Here is a 21,835-nt window from a genome sequence, read left to right as displayed (position 1 = left end):
TTCGAGGATAGTAAGTCCTTTTTCAACACTGTAATTTTGAACAGTCGCTGAATGAATGGTCGCTGAACTACCTGTAGACTACTTGTATTTACTTATTCATTCAATTTGCATCCTGCCCCACATAAGCCATAATATAGTTCAGGTAACAACAATACTAAAACGAACAGCATCACTTCAATAAAGGTAGCTAAAATCAACACAAGATTAAAAAATAAAATCACAAATTCCACTTTATTTGTTACAGTGCCACCTACTCTTCCAGGAATCTTTAGCAAAAGAAGTGGGTCTTAGCTCGGTGCTGAAATTATTTTGGATTGGGGGTAGAAATATTACTAAGGAGAGCATTCCACATTCAGAGTAGAACCAATTGCTATATTTTACTTCATGATGGGATGATTTAAGATCACAGGCAAGCTGGTATAGTACTTGGTGAGGCAATCCTTCAGATATTCAGCTCCCAAGTATTACAGGGTTTTGCACTAGGTTAACACAAGGATCTCTAATTCAGCTTAGACAGCCTGTGTTAAGTCTTTCCTGAAAAGACATTATGTGGATTCTGACAACAGTTCCTGACAGAACACTGGTAATTGTTTCCAGATCATCTTCAGAGCCACACTGTAGTTTGAGGAACCCTGAACTAAAGAACAGCCATTTTGTTGGGTTTCATATTTATGCTGCTCTGATCCACTTCAGCCTTCCGGCACTGATTCATCATCTTCATGCACTTATCTGATTCAGATGGCAAGAAGGATATTTGGTTTCATCAGCACAGTGGTGCATCTCTCCCCAAATACTAATCATTCCTAGAGATTTCATATGGGAACCTAGTATTCTCCCAGGCCTTGGGGTAGGGTGGATTGACTTCTTTCAGATGTGCATGTTTGCTGGATTTCCACTTTGTAACTATTTTGTAATCTTTGGGGGGGGGAGGGGATTAATTTTTATTGTATTCTTATTTGTTGCTTTTGTTTTGTTTTTTTTAACTTGTGAGCCCCCTAGAGTCAGTTGGAGTTGGGTGCCATCAAAAATCAAATCAAATCAATAAATAATGAAAAAGCATAGAGAACAGCATATGGGTCCCTGTGAAATCCCTGATAAAACCATCCTGATGTTGAACAACGGGTTTCCATAGGCTTTTTGTATATAATCACTACAAGTAACAAAATCCCCAGTTCACCATGTCCTCATACTTGAGGATGCCAAAAGTTGCTGACAAGTCCAGAAGATCAATACAGACAGTCCCCTACTTATGAACAGGTTACGTTCCAAGAGGCTGTTCGTAAGTCCATTTTGTTCATAAGTTCAACCAGGTAAAAAGTAAAAAAAAAAAGGAGGAAGCAGGAGGTTGGGCAGTGGTGTGGAGCCCTATCTTCTGCCAATGTGTCACCAGGTGAGTGAGGCAGGAGAGGCGGCGGTGGATCCCTGCACTAAGCGACAAGACAGTGGGGCGTGGCGTGCTCGGTTGGTGGGCAAGGCAGGAGACCTCCGCCCCTCTCCCGTCCTCTGCCACCACTCCCTCTCCTCCTCACCCGGCGATGGAGCACACTGTGTAAACTAACCCTTTCTGGGAACTCCAACTCCAATGCAAACCTCCAGTGCAAACGGAAGGTGGGAGAAGGTGGGAGAAGGTGGGAAAGGGTTAGTCTGCAGCGGGCTGCAAACTAATCCTTTCCCACCTTTTCCTGACTTCCAGCCCAACTTCTGGTTCTGACTTCCGGGTCCATGTTGTTCGTATCAGTGAAAGTTCACAACACGAAAGTTCGCAAATAGGGGACTGTCTGTAGAGACATATTCCTCTTGACTCCTTCCTGGTGAAGACAATCCATTCATTAGCCAAGACCACTGAAATATCAAATGTACCCTCAGAAGCCAGAATGAAATAATCCACTTCCTTCAAGGGTTCCTGCCCAGTCAAGAACTCCTTAGAAATCTTGCTCAGTTTTTCATTTGTTACCTGTTATTTGATAAGCATAAATTATATTGAATGTGACCTATGATTCTGTACCAATCAGAAGAGCAATGCACAAGTGAATATGACTGAATAAAACAGAAATGTCTTCTGCCAGGTGAGGTTTAGATAAAGGCAATTGTTAATAGCTGCTTCCCTGTGTACATAACATGTTTTTTCCTCTTCTCTTTCTAGAAGCTCTTCATTCCTATCATGTTTAGAAGTGGATTTGTATTGAGTTATAAATCTTCATTCCTCCCTGGATGCTTTTGTTTTCTACTAACTAGCATATAATGAAGGTAGGAAGATGAAAACTTTCAAAAGAATAAACCATGCTAAACCCAGTGAACTTAATTCTGTGAACACTCCTAGTCTTGGAAGGGAAAAACATTCAGAATCTTAGGATTAACAACAAAATATTATTTTAGAACAGTAGAAATGACTAACGGTTACTTACTGCTGTGCGTTCATTTTGGATTCTCTGATTCTCTAAGAAACGTACTCTGTTTCTAGAAAACCTGTATAAAATAGTGTAATCAATATCATAAATGTCAAGCGATGCAATTATGGTGAGTTTTATTTAACGTAAAACACAACTTCCTAATAGCAATCTCCATATTTATGTGAGATACCTGTCCTTTATTTTTAAACTTTACATTTAACAGTCTGTGATGACTTAGCATAATGAGGCTTTAGGTACTATTAAGCCACAGATGACATAACAAGGAAACAAAACTGCAGAGGTATTACTGGAACAATTGAAATACATCTGTTTTGCTTCTATTGTGAAATAACATGTAGGTGTTCCTACAAGCAGCACATGCCTCAAAAGTGAACAAGGATTTCAGAGCACCACCTACCTGCTGATTCCTTGTGTACAGAACTGTTGGTTAAGGAAAGTTCTGGAGAACTGTTCTTCCCTGTACCTATCTTATACATCTCTTAATGTGGAAGGAGGCTTATCAAAGTAGAACCCTGAGAATTTGCAGCACAAACATTCAGAAACCAATGTACATGACATGTCTGGAACATGAGGCACAAGGGCCATAATACAGTACAGTACAGTACAGTAATGTCACTCCTGGATAGTAACAGGCAGCCTGTATGGCAAGGGTGGGAAACTTGTTTCAATATTCCAATTGCATGCAATACTGCCCTGCCCAGCACCCCAACTTTCTGGCACCCAAAACTGATAGAATAATTGCCAAATTTCCACATTTTAAAATCATTCTTTAGTTTGTTTTCAAAATTAAGGCCAGGAATGACAGTGGGAGGTCTCCCAGATGCCTCCTGCTTTTAACCATCCTTAAATCCTGTCCCAAATCTCCATTTTTCTGATGAATTTCACCTATTTTTTGGGCTTCTGAGAGAAGGCTTAAGGATAGGAATAGAACAGGAGGCCTTAGGAGGCAAAGGATGTTTGCACTGCCAAGTCCCAAATAGGACAAAACCATCAAGCTAACTAAAAACACCACACAGGATATATACTGGGTAAAAACAGAGAAATTTCTTCTCCTTCAAACAGGAAGAGTGGAAGTCAAGTAACATGCCTTATGCGGGAGCATGATGTAATGTAACATCTGTATCTTTCTGCTCTGACAGCTTCAAGAAAGTGGACTATATACACCACTCTGATAAATTCTGTACACCTCTTCCTACAACCACTGAGTGCCAGGACCTGGATAGCTTCTAAAGTTAATGCACTGTATTAGTGCAAAGGTCTGCCAGTACAATTCCCCGTAGAGAGTCTGAACCCCACAGAGTAATATCTGGTTACCTATGTGTGATGAGTACCAACTAGGTGGAAACTGGTCGTGTAGTGTCTTTCCCCACTGGTCAATGCAATTTTCTTTCCTTGCTAACACACTATGTTCTGAAATCCCTGTAAAATGACTACCCTGCCTACAGGTGTACATGAGGCCTAGCAGAAGCCAAGTACCTGTTATGGTAACTCATACAGGTGTCAAGGGCTTCTCCTGCAAAAAAAAAAAAAAAAAAAAAAATCCCCAATGGCTCTCATCCGGGTGAGAGAAAGAGATGCATAGTTTGAGTTTTACAGTTTGCACTTGCTTGGTTTCCTTGTATTAGTAACTTCCCTAGTATCTGTAATAAAAGCTCTTTTTATTAAGAGTTGCATCCACATTTCATGGTATATCACTTTTTATTGTTATGTCAGAATGTAACCAGAATCTTTTGTTCTTCAATTGGAACTCTATTTCAGAAGAAATTGCCTTTACAAATGAGTAAGGCAATTAGAGTCTGCTCATCCTCCCAGTACTCATGGCCCAAAGTAACTCCAGCTGATAACTCTCCATAAAGGCAGTCAATCAGCTCAAACCAACTCCCAAATCTGACTGAAAAAGAAAAGTTTGTAGGCTAAAAAAACATTGAATATTACAACCAGCCTAGGATGGAAATCTCAAGCTATATTTAAATCCACAGGATTGCTTTAGTTTAAACTTCAAATATAAAATCAGTCTCTTGAGATTCTGAGCACTTTTTTTCTTATACAGGTAGTCCTCACTTACCAACTGCAATTAGGACTGGCAACTCCATCACTAAGTGACATGGTTGTAAAGTGAAATGTCATGTGACTGCGCCTGACTTACATCATCAGTTCCGGCTGCAGTCATTAAGCAAATCACCATGGGTTGTTAAGCATGATGTCACGTGACCATGACTTGACACTTCCTGCTGGCTTCTCCACTGACATTGCTTGTTGGAAGCCAGCTGTGAAGGTCACAAATGGTGGTCAGATAGTCGTGGGATGCTGCAACTGCTATAAATGTGCATTGGTTGCCAAGTGCCTGAATTGTGATCATGTGACCACAGAGATGCTGCAACAGCTGCAAATCTCCTTTTTCAGAGCCATCATAACTTCAAATGGTTGCTGAATGATTGATCAGTCAGTGAAGACTACTTGTACTGCAAAAGGCGTTCCGCAACCCTCCAGTACTTACATGTATTCCGGGCAGGAGGGAGGAATGGGTATTGCACTTTTTATCTGATATAGTACTTTTTATATGATATAGTATTTAACATACCTGTTCCATTTTTCCATAATAGGACAGTGAAGGGAGTTTAGGATTTCACTTTCATATTAATGGTCAAGCCTTGGCTTGATTGAGTTTACAGTTTTTGTCCCAAATCTGTAATGGCTAATATCTGATTCATCTTACAACCTCTGAGCAAATCCTGACATCGTGTTATAGTTATAGATGATGTTATGTTACAGTTCTTTTTATAAGCAATTTACTAAGGAAAATAATATATTTTACCCTATTTACAGATATTTGAGCTTTTGGTAAGGACCCCTCTTTGTTTCTTCTTTGTGACATGCTTTTCAAAAAAGGCTGAATTTTGTTCCATACTCAAACATCCATTTATTAGGCTTCATACTTGTCCAGTACAGAGAACATAGTCTATTCATTTATTTCTATGAACTGTCCCTAACTTAAGATCCAGAATTCCTTCACCCCTTTAATGAATGAGTTAATGAGTTAATGAGTAAATAAGAGATTCTGCAGTTTGTGAAGGCATAATTATTTGTTAGCACAGACTACATATATAACACTAATAACAATAACAGTAAATAATACCTTTCATGTCCCAATAAGACATTATTTAGATTTTCATTCACTTGTATTAGTTCAGTAATCACGTCTTCATTCTGCACAGTTGCTAGCAATTCCATAATTCTCTCTTGCATTACCCGAGATGTCTTGTAGAGCTTCTATCAAGGAAGAAAAGGTAAAAGGCTCTCTATTTGCATTTGAATAGCAAAAATAAGAGATGCTGAAAATATTGAAAACATCAGATGCACAGGTCCATGTGGCATTAAAAAACATGCCATTAACACTATGTTTAATTCATTACTCCCCCACCCCATGCCTTGTTTTAGGGAGGAAACATGCCATATTTTTAAACTGACACACCACAAAACTTCAGTAATTCTTAGAAATGGCCACAGGCCTCTCTCCCTTTTGGTGATTATAATGACACAGCAAATGCTTTAGGTAGTATCATGAAGGATGCAGCAGCAAAGATTATGGAAGGGTTTATATCTGAATTTTACAAGGAATATTCCTGCAGGAATGGGAGGCTTTTAGAATGTGTTTCATTCACGGATCACAGAAAATGCTGATGTGTACTTTTAAACACATGATACGTTTAATAAAAAAAGACTTTTACTGTGTTCCTTTTTATAAGTTTCCCTCTGAGACAGGAGAGGGGACCATAATACTAAGACATAGGCCCGGTTCATACATAATGCTAAGTCACAGTATTGTTTGTTTTGCACTTAGTCTGAATCCACCTGCTGTGTGTGTTCTCATTATGCTAAGCCATATTTTAAGTGGGTATAAGTGTGACATCCAAATTCTAGTCACAGCCAAGATTATATTTAGGGGAGAGAGCCTTAACAATAAACTAAAATATAGATTGATTGATTTATGTAAATAATAGCTCTCTGTGTTAGCTAAACCTGGATGTTAGGATTAATTAATGGTTAATTTCCCATTCCAGATTCTGGAACTACAGCTGGATGGTGGGAATGGTCACCAAGCGGAAACATCTCTGGCAGCAATGTCTTTTCGTTGCTTTCTTCAGGAGCAAGAGGGATTGAGGGAAGGATAAGCAATAGTTAGTGAGCCACTGCAAAGGTGGCTGGGATCCTGGCCTGAGAACCTTTGCAAACTTACAGATCTGGGGCTCTTTCCCATGGTTAGCACATAATTGTGGCTTAGCACTATGTGCAAACCAAGAGTGTATGACTAAGAAACCAAGGGGTGTTTTTTTTTTGGCTTTTTAAAATTGACTTAGCATTTGTGTGAGTCAGGCCTTAGAACAGAGACCTTCTAGTTTTCCATTGAGAGTATTTCAGATGGATTTTGTCCATTAGATGGAGGCTGAATACTGATCTGGAGTATGTGCTTGTGTGAATGCATGCAAGCTCTTTCAGGAATCTGATTCCACTTAGAGATCAAGACCCTTTTACAAACCATCAACAACTGTGGTTATCACCCCATTCTGTGATAGTAAGTTCTGTACATTATTGTACAAGGTAGGATTTTTCTGAACCTCAAATTGTAAGATTACAGGAAAGCCAAACATAGCTATCCTTTTCCTCCTCATGCATACCTTTGGAAATCTTGAAGATGATAACACCCCAATTGACTTATTTTTCTCTTCAGTGAAATAGGTTGAAATATATAAGGGAAATTGCTCTAACTACTTCATTCCTTTCATCACCCTTTCCTGCATCCAAAGATGATTGCTATGACAAAATTGAAAAACCTTTATCTAAAATGTATACTTAGTCTAAGGTTACTGTCACCTTTAGAGAAAACAGGCTCCTGTGAATGAAATGAATTTTCACCTTTCCTATGTATCATTTGCAATGTTTATGTATTAAAAAAAGCTTCCTATATTTGTTTTACAAAATACAGCTTTCATTCATTCAAGCACATACTATTTTTCTTCAGAAAAGATGTGGGAGAAAGATAGAAATAGAAGTGTAAAACCAGCACAGCAGGAAGTGTCAGACATAATCATAAGAGGTTTTAGTGTACAATCTTATAGTCCCTAAGAGGTTGCCTCAGTGTCCGCAGGATTGTTCAAGGTGAAGAAAAAGAATTCCAACACTGAAACCCACAGGAACTCAGAGGCCCTGCTGTAGGAAAGGAGAAGCTGAAGATCCACTGGACCCAAAACTATTGTTGCAACATGATTTTATTTTTCCAGTTGGGGAAAGAAATGCATTAAAAGTTTCTTTCTTAAGTGGAAGGGGAAAATAAGCAAAAGACTGCATGTTACATGCCTTGAAGGCTCAGGCCGTGAAGTTTTGTAAGACAGTAAATGGGACTACTCTGCTTTTGAAGGGTTCAACATAGTTTTAATGTTCACTTTAATATTTTCACTTTATTTTTCTGTACTTGGCTGTTCTGGACATTTCTGAATAGGGTTAACATCTTGCTTCTCACTGAGATACAGGGAGTAAATCCCACTGAACACAAGGATACGTATCCCCAAATAAGCATGCACAGGATTGGGCTACACAGTTCTTAGCTAGACAAAGTCAATTCTAGCATAAAGGAAACAAACACAGGAATATAAGGAAATCACTGGAGCATTATCTATTGATTGTTAACATAAATACCACGTAAATCACACAGGCTCCAGAGGGACAGTCATGCTACAGAATCTTATGGTATTTAAAGACTAATTAGGTTCTGTTGCAGAATCTCATAACATATTAAAAACAAACAACAGGACACAATCCCCATATTACTCCCTGGTATTACTCCTGTTTCTTTATGAGCTGATATTACTACAGCAGTTTTAAATGGTGGTGTTATCTGATTACAGGCCTAGCATTTTACAGTATGAAGTAATTTATTCCCTCATTTACTGAATACCTAATCTCATTATTTGAAGTTATACATAATGCCACACAAAACCACCTTATTAAAAAGTATCAGAAGAGACTGGAAGGAAAGGAAAAATATTTTCCATGCTGAATATTTTCCATTTAATCAGGGATAGGCAACTTGTATCTTCTGGCCTAATTTTCTGCAAGAGATCAATCCAGATTTTTGGGAATAATAGGTTGCTCTTCACAGTCTGCTGTTTCACAAAGAAAAAAGTGGATATCCGAGAGAATATGATAAAAAGAATATATAAAAGGGGGGTATGTTAGACAATCAGTGTCCCAGATACTTTGGTTCTAGCAGCACTGCTCCATCCTTTCTTTGGCTATGGTTACCATGGAGCCTCTGACAGATGGCCACTGAGGGAATCCTGTCACTATGGAAAAATGGTGGGCTACCTCTGCTATAAATGCTTATCAGAAATAATGTAAAAGAAATAGCTATTTTTAAAGTGGACAGTGAAGAGGAGAACCTAACCAGATGCTGTGATTGTGAAAGAACAGATTTTGCCCCCTCCTTGTGACTTTTGTTCACACACCACACGTTTTGGAGTCTTGTGTTTGGCAAGTAACAGTTGCTCATTATTAGAGTTATCAGACGGAAAATCTTAATCATGATCTGTTCTTTGTCTCCTTGCAAGGAGTAATTTTTATGAGAATCTTCATTTTATTTCTTCTTAATTCTCCAACTGAAATCCTCCAGAGTTTGCTGAGATTTTTAACTATTGGAAGATATTTGTTTTTTCTCTATATACTTTCTTCTCCATTACATTATCTTCCCATTATGATTATCTTCTCCTCTATCATTATATTGATAGGTTCAAAATGCTTCAGGATTTGAAACAGCTGGTCTTAAGTTTGAAATGAGTTGTTCTGACCATTCCAGAAGTGTTTCTAGCTCAAAATAGCTCTGTTTCTAATGTTATTTTTTATTAATAAGATAAGAGCTAGATGAAAAGGCATCTTACTATGTCCAGAAAGTTTCTTGGCCAGACCATCACTATTCTGGGGAGTTCAGGGAACAACTGAGGAATTGCCAGAACCAGCTGCAGCAATCTCACGTGCAGCTTTTCTCAGTTGTGATATGCTGCCATGTTCTTGCTACCTGCTAAGCTTCTGTATAATGGCAGTGCTTGAAGGTAGTGGAGAAGGTATCTTCATCCCCAGCAAAAAGCAGAAACGACAACAACAAAAACCCTACTACCTGTAGAAGTGCCATATCGTCTGGGTTTTCTGATCCAGGAACATTTTCTTTCAGTATTGCTGACATGACCCTGACATTCATTTTTACCATGTCCAGTTCACTGTAGAGCTTTCCAACCTGTTCAAAAGCATAAGATCCAATACAAAATAAATTGAAGACCTGTTGTGGTCCGTGGTTCTTTAAAAAAAATCAACATTTATATCTGAACCTTCTCTTATCGACTTATAAGGAGAAGAATGTCCCTGCTCTTCTGTTCTTAAATTGAAAATTCAGCCTCGTTTCCCCAACCAGGAGCGGGTAGCCTGTCCCCTCAGGCATCTACTGAATTAAAGTAGTCAGAGATAAACTACACACCTACACTCTCATCCAAATCTAATTGAGAGTTTCAGGATTTGTACAAAAAGAATCCATTAGAATCAATATATCAATACTAGTCGGTGTCACTTATGCCCATGAGTGCTCAAAAAGTCAGGATAATGAAGCTTAATCTATAGAATATTCAAAGGAATAAACTGTACCTGCTCAGGAATCAGTGTTATTACTGCAGCTGTGGAGAGGGGTTGTGAAGAGCACTTCAGGGAGGAATTATATGATGCCCCTGTAGGCAAAGGCTGTGGATATAAATAGGAGATTTTGAACATTTAAACCCAGGAGGTACTTCAAATAGGCAACACTTTTATCTCACACATCAAAATTGGGAAAATTCATGCAACCCCTTAAGAATTCTATTTTTTTCAGTTGCTTATTTTGTGGGTGTGCATGCCTGTGTGTGCGTGCAAATATATTTAGGAATGCCTTTAAGCTGTCAATCACAATTGAATTGTTATTGTAGCCCTAAACTCAATGGCACGAGTCTTAGTCAAATCTCTTTCTCTTAATTATGAAGATTAACATACTGTCTATGTTACAATATTGCTCTTGCATTATTTGTATGTTATGGTGTTTTAGATAAACTAAATATGACAAAAAGGAGAAAAAGGCTAATAAACAGAACAAGAAAGAGAGAAACGACCACATCATATCCATTGGTATTGATTTAAAATTAATTCAGCCCTTAAGCTCAACATTAAATTTACTCCATATAGGAACATGTTGCTTCATCTGCTCATTTTTAGATTATGAACAAACTCATATCCTGTATCCATTAGTAGGGTACATTTCTTTCCATTTGCATGAAATTATCCTCTTTGCTGTGCCCCAGGGTTGACAGAGCTTTTCATGAGATGACAAATTCTGTATTTTAGGAATACATTTGAACATCATTTCACAATTCAGATATATAACTAATGCTAACTTTCATTTTACTTTTTAAATTCTTATAAAATTGGATCGTTGGGTTTCTGTGCAAGTACTGCATCTGTTATGGATCCTAAAATTGCAGATACCTTGGAGGTTGCTAATGCATCCAGTCCACGCTGTTTAGACAGTACACATTTCAGATGAGTATACTGCCAAGCAAATATTGTAGATAAGTCATATTTAAAATGCAATCTCTTGAAGTCTTTAAACTACCATCAGAAATCAACTGATCTTAAGCACTGATCCCTTGTTTGGTCCAAACAATAACTAAGTAACAGTATACTAATGTAATGTTTATAATTGGTAGATTAATTTCAATGTTACGTTGAAAAATATGTAGTACCTATAATGAAAAAACTAGTAGTAGTACAGTTATATAAAGTGAATACTATTCACTGAGACAGCTTAAAGAGTGAGTATATAGGTAGGTCACAATTAGCGTGATTTCAAACAATGCAATATTTGATTTAGTGCAAATTGTACATTGATACCAGGTTGTGTTTAAAGCAACCCAACATTCAGTTAATGCGATGCTAGCACATACAGAATTGAGGTTTGTGCGTGCCTGGTTCCAGTTTTAGACGCCGCGAATCTTTGTGTGTGCAAAATGGAGAAAAGGAAGATTCCATTCAAAGGAAAACAGTACAAGTTTAAAAAAGAAGCCAGTATTACATGAGAGCAAAAATGTGATGCAAGTGAACAGTATGAACATGGTCATAGCAACGCTAAAATAGGATGAGATGTTGGGATGCCTGAATCTATGGTAATTTTTTTTGTTTTTACTTTGCTTTCTCTAACTACTCTGTGACTTTGTTAACCATAAATTTAAATTAAAAGTATATTCTTTTTATCCTTTATTGTAAATTCCTTTATCCTTGATTTAACTTCATTAATATACATATACAAAATTGTGTTTAGAAATTTTCACCTATTTCTGTTGAACTGGAACTAATTACCATAGTTTCCATAGAAATGTCACTCTGAATAGTGCGAATGTGAATAATGCATCCATTTCATTGGATTCATTCACTAATCAAAACCTACCTGAATTATAAATCATTATGAATTCTGGGAAAGAAAGTTCCCTGTACTTTTAAAGGATACTGCATACTTTACAAATCAAAAAACATTTATTTATACTGCTTTCCTGATTTCAAAAGATGTCTTGTGTTTTCTGTGCAAAAGCTCAGCTTTGTTTATATTTTGGTGGGATTTTGCAAAGCCTACAAGGCAATCCAGACACTTAATTTCCTTTATCCTGGAAAAGAAACCTGGGTTACTAGGATCTCGTGGGCAGATTTAAACCTTCAACCTCTACATTTCCTGTTTAAGAAATAGTTTTAAACTATTCCTCCTACTCTTAGATTTTTTTAAAAGCTCCAAGACAGAATCATATGACTAGTTTCCTAAGCAAAGGAAATCACTGTGGCCAATACACATTATTGAGTTAATTAGCACTCCTTCTCTGCACGTGCGGATTTTGCAACTTGCAGAGCCTGTTTCACTTCAGCAGCTCCCAACACAGCACTTGCCTTAGTGGTTCTCCTGTTGATCTCTGAGGATGGAAATTCAACTCCTTTCTTGAGAAGCTCCAGATAAACCTCCTTGACTTCACTCACATTCACACCATTCTGAAAGCCCCTGGCCCAGGTCTGTTTGCGAAAAAGGTTACAGTTCCTGAAACTGATTAAACTGCCTTCAAAACATGGTACCTGCCATTTTGGGGCAAAAACTGGGTAACAGCTATTTCTTCAAAAGACTCTCAGAGAAATGTGGCCGAATCAGAAAAGAACCTGATACATCAAGTTCTCCCCTCCCACCTTGCCAAAATTAGCACATGGGCAGACCAAGATGAAGTGAAGTGATTCCTTGGTATCGCAATGGAATTATTTTAGGAACACTGAGAGAGGTCTATGTATCAAAACCAAATCAAAGGTTTAGATAAAACTGCCCAAAGGATTTAATGAAGATCTCTCAAATTTCTCAAAATGGATACTCTAGAACAGGGATGGGGAACCTTCTCCCACTAGAGCCAGGGGCCATGCCACTGCCATTTCCTTCTCTTTCTCCACCTCACTCTCACCAGTGCTGGACAGGGCACTTGCTGTGCTACCTGTGCTGAGGTGGCTGGTGAAGCCATCATCAAAATGGCCACCCAGGGAAGTGGCAAGGGCTCAAGAGCAGCTGAATGGACAGCCATTCTCTCCCTCTCTCTTGTGGGCCGGGTAGATATATTTCTTTTTGGGACTACAGATTGAATGATTTCAGATGGCAGGCCACATCCAGCTCACAGGCTGTAAGTTGCCAACCCCTGCTCTGGAAAACATGCAGAAAAAGACAAGATTAAACCTAAAAAAGTGATTGCCAGAGAGAGAAGGTTATAAAGCTACATATTCTGCAGATGTTTCCCTGTTCTTATATTATACTAGAGGTCATCCAATTAAACTGAGTTGCAATGCAGAAAGAACTGTGGTCTTCATACAATGCATGCATTAACTTCTGTTGACAGGCAAAATGCCTCTCCATATCCATAGGTGTCATGGACACGTGATGTGAGGGCAGGACAATCGATTAGATGGAGCCTTTCTTTGATTTAACATTCCTTTTTTTGTTCTTCTCAAAGCTGGCATTTCTCATATTCAGCAATTCCTCTGTGTGAAAAGTTAGCTTTCAACATCATGGGGGGAAATTACTAGATGTATAATAGAACATGTTAAATTTTGATTTTATCTCATGGAAGCACTGTCACAAAACCATTTCAGTATGTAGAAGAGTCAGTTACCAACTCTCAAAAATAGTTGTGTCAACCATTTAATAAGGATCAGAGATTAGAACATAGATCTGTGAAAGTAAGGGTGACTTTATTTCTTGGGGCTACAATGTAAATTTTATACCTAAGCAAACTGATGCTTCTGGATGTTTTGAATCACAACTTCCACAATCTATTATTACTGGCTTCTGGAAACTGAAGGCTAAAACTGAAGACTCATAGGTTGCCTATTCTTGTTTTGGCCTACTCAGATGTAGAAGTAAATTTGTGATTCCATATGATCCCATGATAATTGACGGTGAATAGAAACTCCCACTTTATAATCAAAACCACTTCTTGTACTTGTTGATTGGCAAGATAACTTTAAGAACAGAAAAAACAGAATGATAGCTATGCAAATGCCCTACAATTTCTCAGTATGAGCAGATAGGGAACCTTATGCAACCACAAAGGAATCACTTGAAAACCAGGCCAACAGACAGATTCCTTACCCTTCTCTGTACTTGCTGCTCTCCATACATAGCTTCAAAGAAAAGAAAGGGAAACTAGTTGGGGGCTCCCACACACTCCCTTCCCAGGCATCATAGTACAGCTGTCATGAAACATTTATTATATTTATTTCACAGAGGGAGCAAAAAGGAGATAAGGAAAAAAAAGCTTACCATGATAAAAGTCAAAATTTTCTCCTGCATATCCACTGGCAGGTTCAACTTTGGATTCAGAAGTTTTACTAGCCTATCTTTGCAAAAATCCCGTTTCACAACCAGAGACTGGAAACCCGGACCACAGTTCTTCACGCACATCTCAAGGAGCTGTAAAAAGATGGTTTCTGTGTTATCCACATTTTTTTTCCAAAAAATATCTCTTACCCAGATATTTTTGCATCAATAATATGAAGAGTGTCATTCAGCTCCACTTCCATGATAGCAATGTCCTATGAAAACCCCTTCATTTCCATTTCTCCTACCCAACTTTTCACTGCTACCTAGGCCACCAGTTATCATCCTCTTTATCCTCAAAGCTTCTCTTTGTACCACTGAGCGTTCCTCAGCCAAAGGTTCTCTTATTGCAGTTTCTTAAAATACACAGAACACCAATATTGCCTGAATAACTTGAAAGGATTCTGCAAACTGGTTCCAAGGTCAGAGGGGGCAGACAGGGTCGTATATGGATTTTGTATCCATTCAGTCTTGCTAGCCAAATGAGCAGAGCACCTATCCATGAATTAAGAGGGGACAGTGGCAGATGTTTCCTCAGATGTCACAGATGAAACAGTTGAAGAAAAAAAATCACTAGAAGATTCGTGAATGAAAGCTCATAGAGAATATGAGCTTTTAAATCAAATGACATTGCAGATCCCACTATCTTTCTCTTCAATATCCCTTCTGGAAAATAAATTTTCAGCACTGAGTTACTGAAACAAGATGAACAGTATGTCGATTCTAAGATTACTGATGAAATATGCTGTCCTATGCAAGTTCATACATCCCATTAAGACCTATAATCAATGTATAAAATGTAAGGGAAAATATAACCTATCACTAAGATATGCTTTAATTTGGCTCATCCTCTGCCCCCTTTTTTTTAAAAAAAAAAACAGTCATGGGTGTTCCTAATTAAAAAAAAAAATGCTGTTCTGTTGTTGTAAAAGATATCTTTTCCTTCACATAAAAGCCTTGCTGGATCAGATGAAAGTCCCATCTAACTAGCACTGTTTTCCACAATGATCAACCAGAGGCTTCTTGGAAGTCTGCAAAGAAGAATAATCTTTCATGACTATTTCTCCACAACAAATATTCAGAAACATTTGAACCTGAAATGGTAGGAAATGTTGAAAAATATTTTCTGATTTGCATGCTCTTCAATGATAATCATTCAATCTGATGAGAAAAAAAAATCTCTTTTTTTAAAGAGAAGAAACTTGGATAAAATTCTCCTGCGTATGACATAGGGCTCATGCACTGACCTTACAAAGTGATAAAGGGATGCATTTGAGCATCTTGTCTTTCAGTGTATGATCATTTCTCCAGTGGTCCACAGCCTCTCCAGCTTCCCTTATCCCAGTTAAATCCCAAGGGAAGACAGCATGAAGGTTCTTCTCTCATGGGGGACATTTTCTGTCAGAAATGTGGACCACTAGGGAGGCTGCAGAGTGACAGAGATTCCATGGAGCTGGGGGAGGGGGGAATTACTGGCAAGATCTGCCATTTTTTTCAGCAATAAAGCTCAAAAAAGGCCCTCAAACAAATTCTAAGGAAATTCTAAAGGACTCTGAAAATTAGACATAAAATCTGAAGCTTCTGCCAAAATTGTAGAGCAAGTTTTGGTATGGCACAGTTTTGTTGTTTTGTCAGAGACACATCCAATCGACTGTGCATATGAATACAGCAGAAGGGTACTATCTTCAGAGCACATAATCAAAATATATTATTTAACTCATTTTAGAAAAGCAGTAAAAATGCTGCAAAACTTTGTGGATCACAACAGCAACACAAAGAGACAATAACAACCTTAAGCTTAAATGATGTCATTCTGGGATCCCGAATCATGTAATGAGAAAGCAGTTCAGTCTTTCAGTAATGATATCCTTCCCATCACCAACAGTTCCAATGACCAATTAAAAAACAGATACTTATTGTATCACAGTTATCCTGTAATTTTGCAATGATCTATTTCAGATTGCAACTCTAAAATAAAGCTATAGTTTAGCATATACACAAGACTTAGGCACACATAGAACACCAACTCTCCCACGGAAGATTGGAAGCAATTTCATTTTCAGTTAGCTGTATTTTATATTTAAGTCTAAAACCACAATTGTGGTTAACCAGTGGTTAACTGTGGCTTAGGGTATCAAACCAGCTTTATAAATATAAACATCCTGTTTGATAAACCACAGTGTACAATCTGAATCCCCAGGGCTAAATACTGTCCCCAAAGCTTATTTTGCAGCCCCAAGATGCCCTGTGAAATTGGTACTGAATTTTGATTTGTAATGTGACAAAAGAAATAAATTATTCACATGGGGCATAATTATATTAGCTTTATTAAATTTACCTGCTATGAGATTTAATTTAAATCAATGCCACAAAAAGGCTCTGCTCACTGCCTTGCCATGGCCCCATCATATAAGAGAGTAACCCCAGCACATCCATGAGGAAAAACGGGCCTTCAGCTCTGAAACAGTTGTGAACTCTTGTTCTAGATCAGGGTTTTCAGACCTTACAGTGCCATGTAAAACAGTATGTAAAACAGTAAATGTGTGTTAATCATGCCAATCGAAACTGCAATGGCTAGTAATAACTATAACAACAAGAAATTATAGGGATACTCATAATTGCTGGAAGGATTACGCCGTCTTCAAATCTGTGGTATTTTTTGCACTGCATTCTAGATACCTGAGATGCCAACCCACATCACCCCAGTCAGCCGGCTGAGGATGGGGAGATCTGAACTCCTCTCCATGCCTGGAAACTAACTGACTAGGGTGAAATCTGCTGCTAAGGCCTCTTTTTTGGGACTGAATTCTCTGCCCACCAACTTTGAATCCAGAAATTTATAACACCCCCCCGCCTCGAATTTGCTGACAATCCCTTGAGGGGGGGGCACAACACACAGTTTGACAACTTCTGCACTACACCACAATCAAGAGAAGCCACAATTTCACTGGCTAGTTCATTGTTTATCCATAACAGTAAATTGCAGTTATTTAGAAAAGGAAGCTAAGCTTCTGGTCTCCTCCTAGTGACTGCTGTAAGGGCAGAAAGGTAAGGAGAGCACACAGTATTACCTTTTGTTAACACTAACCCATGTCCAAATCCGGCTTTTTCATTATCATCGTGTAATGTCATAAATAGACTGAAAATGGTGAAAATTGTGCTAGTAATTTTTCAGTTGCTTCAGTTCAACAAAGGACCAGTGTTATTGTGTCTGTACCAGAAATAACCCCCACAGAAAATGCCAATAAATATTTCAAGGGGATTCACTGTTCCAGAAGGCCAAATTAAAAAGGGGGCAGCTTTGACCACCAAGTATGGACTTTTTAAAAAGCAATCTTCTAAAAAATTTAGAACAATAAAGCAGTGGCAGTAGGGGAACCTAATATCCCAAAATCAGAAATTAGAAAATCTGTTGCAAGAAAACCAGATTAAAAAAAGAAGGGAGGGAGGGAGGGAGGGAGGGAAGGAAGGAAGGAAGGAGGTTGTCATAGGGAAGATCAACCATAACACAGCTACCAAAACGCCTTGGCTGGTATCATGAAAGACATGCTAATCAGTTAACCTGTTTGCTCACAGAGGCAGGTTCAAAGTGGTTCTGTGTATGGAAAACATTTTCTGCAAGTTAAATGAAGAAATTAGGGACACTTCTCCCTCTACTGCACTTTCCCTGGACAAACAGTGATGAAGAGTGACCTTTTTTAGTTGTAGTTTATGGGCTGGATCTCATACTGTATTCTATGAGAGTGGTTTAGTCCTCCCATTATTTTCAATAAGCTATATCAACTAGATTGAAAGTGTGAATTAAAAGGCTTTTTTTTTTTTTTGGCAAGGCATTTGTGAATGAACTAATGGAAGCTACTTCCATGGTAACAGTTATTTTCATCAGAGAAGAATGCCCCAATTAGGCCATCAAGTGGTTCTGAGTCATATCGGTTAGAGTGAAATGTAAATATTCATTGTGCTGTATATTGCGAGTTCTCCACCCCACTTCCAGCAAATCTAGACATACTCATTTAATCCTTTCAAGCAGCTGGCTGGGTGCCTGAGTGTAGAGATCTTCTGTTACAGGACTTCTTGTATATGGATAAAATGATCAGCAGCAGACTTAATGAACGATTACTAGAGTTTTTGTACTGCTATACTTTGGCAGGGCATATGAAGTTAAAGATGGCATCTCTTCACAAGCATAATCTTCTGAGAGGGCCTGTGAATGAAAAATTCACTTCCACTTTAATTCTGATGCCAGATATACTGGAAATTCATCACTGGTACCTGTATTGGTGGCACCTTCCCCGGCCACCATAACAACCTAACTTGGAGAAATACAGTGACACATATAAGTATTAAGCAGACTGAAAAGAACCTAATACATTTCTTGTATCTCTCTCTCTAAATTTTTCACTATAGTAAATATATACAAAACAAACAACAGCAAAGATAAAATATTAAAAAATAGAGAAAAAGAAGTAAATAAGAAAAAGTAAAAAACACAATTACGCCTTCCCCCTTCTTTCTATCGTGTAATTATCTTCTTAATCTTTTCCCAGCCTCTTTGTCCCTCTTTAATCCCCAAATCCCAAAAACATCAATTCAATTTCTTCTTCTTTCAACAAAAAGTCCATATAATGTTTCCAGTCTTTTAAAAATTCCTATCATTTTTTTCTCTGACCAGAATGATCAGCTTCACTATTTCTGCAAGTCCAGTTAATTTTATAATCCAATCTTCCACTGTAGGTATTTCATTGCTTTTCCAACTTTTTGCCATACAATAATCTTGCTGCAGTTACCATATACAATATCAATTTGCTATCTTTCTTTTCTAATTCCTTGCCCATAAAACCCAGTAGGAATCATTCAGAACCTGCTACATTTCGAACTATCCTGTGACTCAGAAACAGAGGCCTGGAATACAATATGAAACCTGACATAATTTAGGCAGCCACATTAAAATGTGTTCATAAGCACATATATTTGTAAAATATTAGTACAAACAGCCCCTACAGAGGGCAGGATCCCAATAAGACTTTAAATGCTCGTGCCTCTCCTCAAAAGCTACTCCAGAAAATTGGGGACCTTCCAAAAACATATGGGATGTCAGGCTGCATTAAATGTTCAAGTCTAGATAATAGCATATATGCTGACATATGTTCAGAAAACCTTGCTAGTAAAAATAAAACTATTCAGTATAACAAACACCTGGATAAGTTTCTTTCAAAAATATGAAATAAGCAGGGAGAGAAAAGTACAAAAGCATGTGACATACTTGCCATTGTGCTCTGTGTTATCTCTGTATTTTCAACCATATTCTTGAAAACACCATTAGTGGAATTCTACAGTTCTTCCAGAGGATCTCAATAGGCCATGACTTGTCTTAGCCATAGCTTATTGAACATATCAGAGGGAAGCCAGAGGATGAACAAAATAATAATGGCTTGTTTGGCTAATTCTAGGTTTGTTCCTCTTTCTTTTTTCCCCCTTTGTACCTCTCAGACTGACTAGAAGCTTGGATGGGGATAAAGCCAACCAAGTATAAGCCAATAAATCACAAACAGATAATGCATCTCTATTCATGCATCATGCCAGGTCACAGTTGAAACAGAAGCAAACCAAGGTTTCAAGCTGTTCTTTACTGATCCATATTTAAACAATAGTTTATTGACTCCATTCCCACATTCATGATAAGCCAGAGAAATAAGTCAGATTATGGTTTAGTTCAATGTATGAACCCAAGAATTGTTACCTGTTAATTCTGTATTGATCTAAAAGCCAAGAGATTAAAGTACTTGTGTTTGTTAATAAGGTGAGTAAATATTTCAACTTATCGTAAATCCATTTTCCAACTGCTCATTTGTCCGTTACGGATTAAACATTAATCTGAATACTGAACTGTAACTCTGATTCATCTGACTGCATAACAAATTACATGTTTGCATTGAGACTCATGTCTAGGCAACAGAAAGGTCACTAGCCTCCCAGATGATCATCATGTTAGGGTTTGGTGAATCTCCAAGGAACAAAACTGTAAAGCAGCAACCAAGAATGCTCCAGAAAACTCTTAGCATTCACAGTCAGGTGAACAAAACCTACCAAAAAGAAGCTTATCTTAAGGGATTGGAGAGGCTAGAGTGGAACACAAGAAGACAGCCAGGTTCCTCGTGCAAGTTGACTCTTATTAAAGGTCAAACCAGCATCACAAAAATCAAATAGTTTATAAAATACTTGGATGCAAAAAACAATGGCAAACTGTGAATTTGTTGAATGGTGGAACATCCTGCATACTAGAATATTTTCTAAGATAAATATTATTCATAAAGAGGAAGGATATGTATCTCATTTCAGTACTGATAATAAACCATGTCGTCCTCTGTATCTGAGGGAAGAGGCTAATTTAAGGAATACAAAACAAGTTGTGATGGCACACTAAACTTTGTCTTCAAAATCTCTCACCAGTTATCACTCCTTGCCCCTTCTTCTGCCTCAGTTGGCCACTTCACTTTGCCTAACAGTAGGGCCATCCTACGGCAGCCTATTTTAAAATGAATACCAAAGCATCCCAAATAGCTACAATAATGGCAGAAGATCCACAAAACAATACACAAGAATTCAAGCATAAAGGCATACATGAGGCATAACATGGGAACCTATACAAACATACTGTATATCTACCATAGTTTTGAACAACTGTTTTTATCTCTGGCAGTGCAACCAGAAGTTAGGGTTTTAGTGCCTGATTTAAGAAGGAACACTGGTCAGTAGTGGCAGCTGGAAGAACATGAATGTAAAAAAAAGGCATATTGGAGTAAATCAGAGGATGTTGGTGGACTGAGTTGTAATTCCTAGTACTGTACTCCTATTATTAAGAACTTGCCTAGAGCAAGAGAATACAACCATGTTGGGGCTCTAAAAGAGCAGAAAGATAGCATACAAACATGACAATGGCGTTTATGCATACATTATATCTTTAACAGAATAAATACATGAAAATAATGAAGGAACAAACTCCAATATTGGTATGTGCAGCTAGCATAGATGAGAACTGATTTTTGCCACAGACAAAGACTCTTATGACACTTGTTCACGGGATTACAATCACTTGTTTTTACATACAAAAATTCTCTCATTTCCAGTATCTTAAGAACTTCTCGACAGGATCTTGCGCAATTAAGGAAAGAAAAAACTGGTGGAGTTTCATGCCCCAGGCAGGTAAAGATTGCATACCAAGAGGAAAGGCATCTATATTCTCCAGCAATTGAGAAGGAAGCCAGTCTCTAAGTGTGCAACCTTCTTGCTAAAACCCTGAGAAGCACTGTTTCCATTTGATGAAGAACATTTTGCCTGCAGGTCAAAATGGGAAGGAGAAAGCAATTACAGTTGTACTGCCAAGACTTGAAAAAAAGCTAGAAGCAGCTTCCTGGGTTATCAAATAACTTCTTGAAATGAGGTAAGAGTCATTAGTTCTGTACAACTT

General features: G+C 38.0%; 1 protein-coding gene across 1 annotated transcript in view; it reads right to left on the bottom strand.

Moving 5' to 3' along the window:
* The window catches only part of TOM1L1 (target of myb1 like 1 membrane trafficking protein), a 42,861-nt gene that overhangs the window by 5,954 nt on the left and 15,072 nt on the right, over window positions 1-21,835 (bottom strand). The window contains exons 4-9 of the mRNA XM_007429796.4: window positions 14,311-14,460; window positions 12,411-12,530; window positions 10,098-10,190; window positions 9,580-9,696; window positions 5,548-5,681; window positions 2,406-2,466 (exon numbers count right to left, since the gene is read on the bottom strand). Coding sequence (XP_007429858.2) covers window positions 2,406-2,466; window positions 5,548-5,681; window positions 9,580-9,696; window positions 10,098-10,190; window positions 12,411-12,530; window positions 14,311-14,460 — 675 coding nt within the window. The remainder of the gene's footprint in view (window positions 1-2,405; window positions 2,467-5,547; window positions 5,682-9,579; window positions 9,697-10,097; window positions 10,191-12,410; window positions 12,531-14,310; window positions 14,461-21,835) is intronic.

This window comes from Python bivittatus, unplaced genomic scaffold (genome assembly GCF_059951505.1).
Source record: "Python bivittatus isolate LINGU-HERP-01145 unplaced genomic scaffold, Pbiv_v1 ctg000220_np1212, whole genome shotgun sequence".
Classification (NCBI taxonomy): Eukaryota; Metazoa; Chordata; class Lepidosauria; order Squamata; family Pythonidae; genus Python; species Python bivittatus.
Note: the sequence above shows the minus strand (reverse complement) of the source record. Positions and strands in the feature narration are given on the sequence as shown.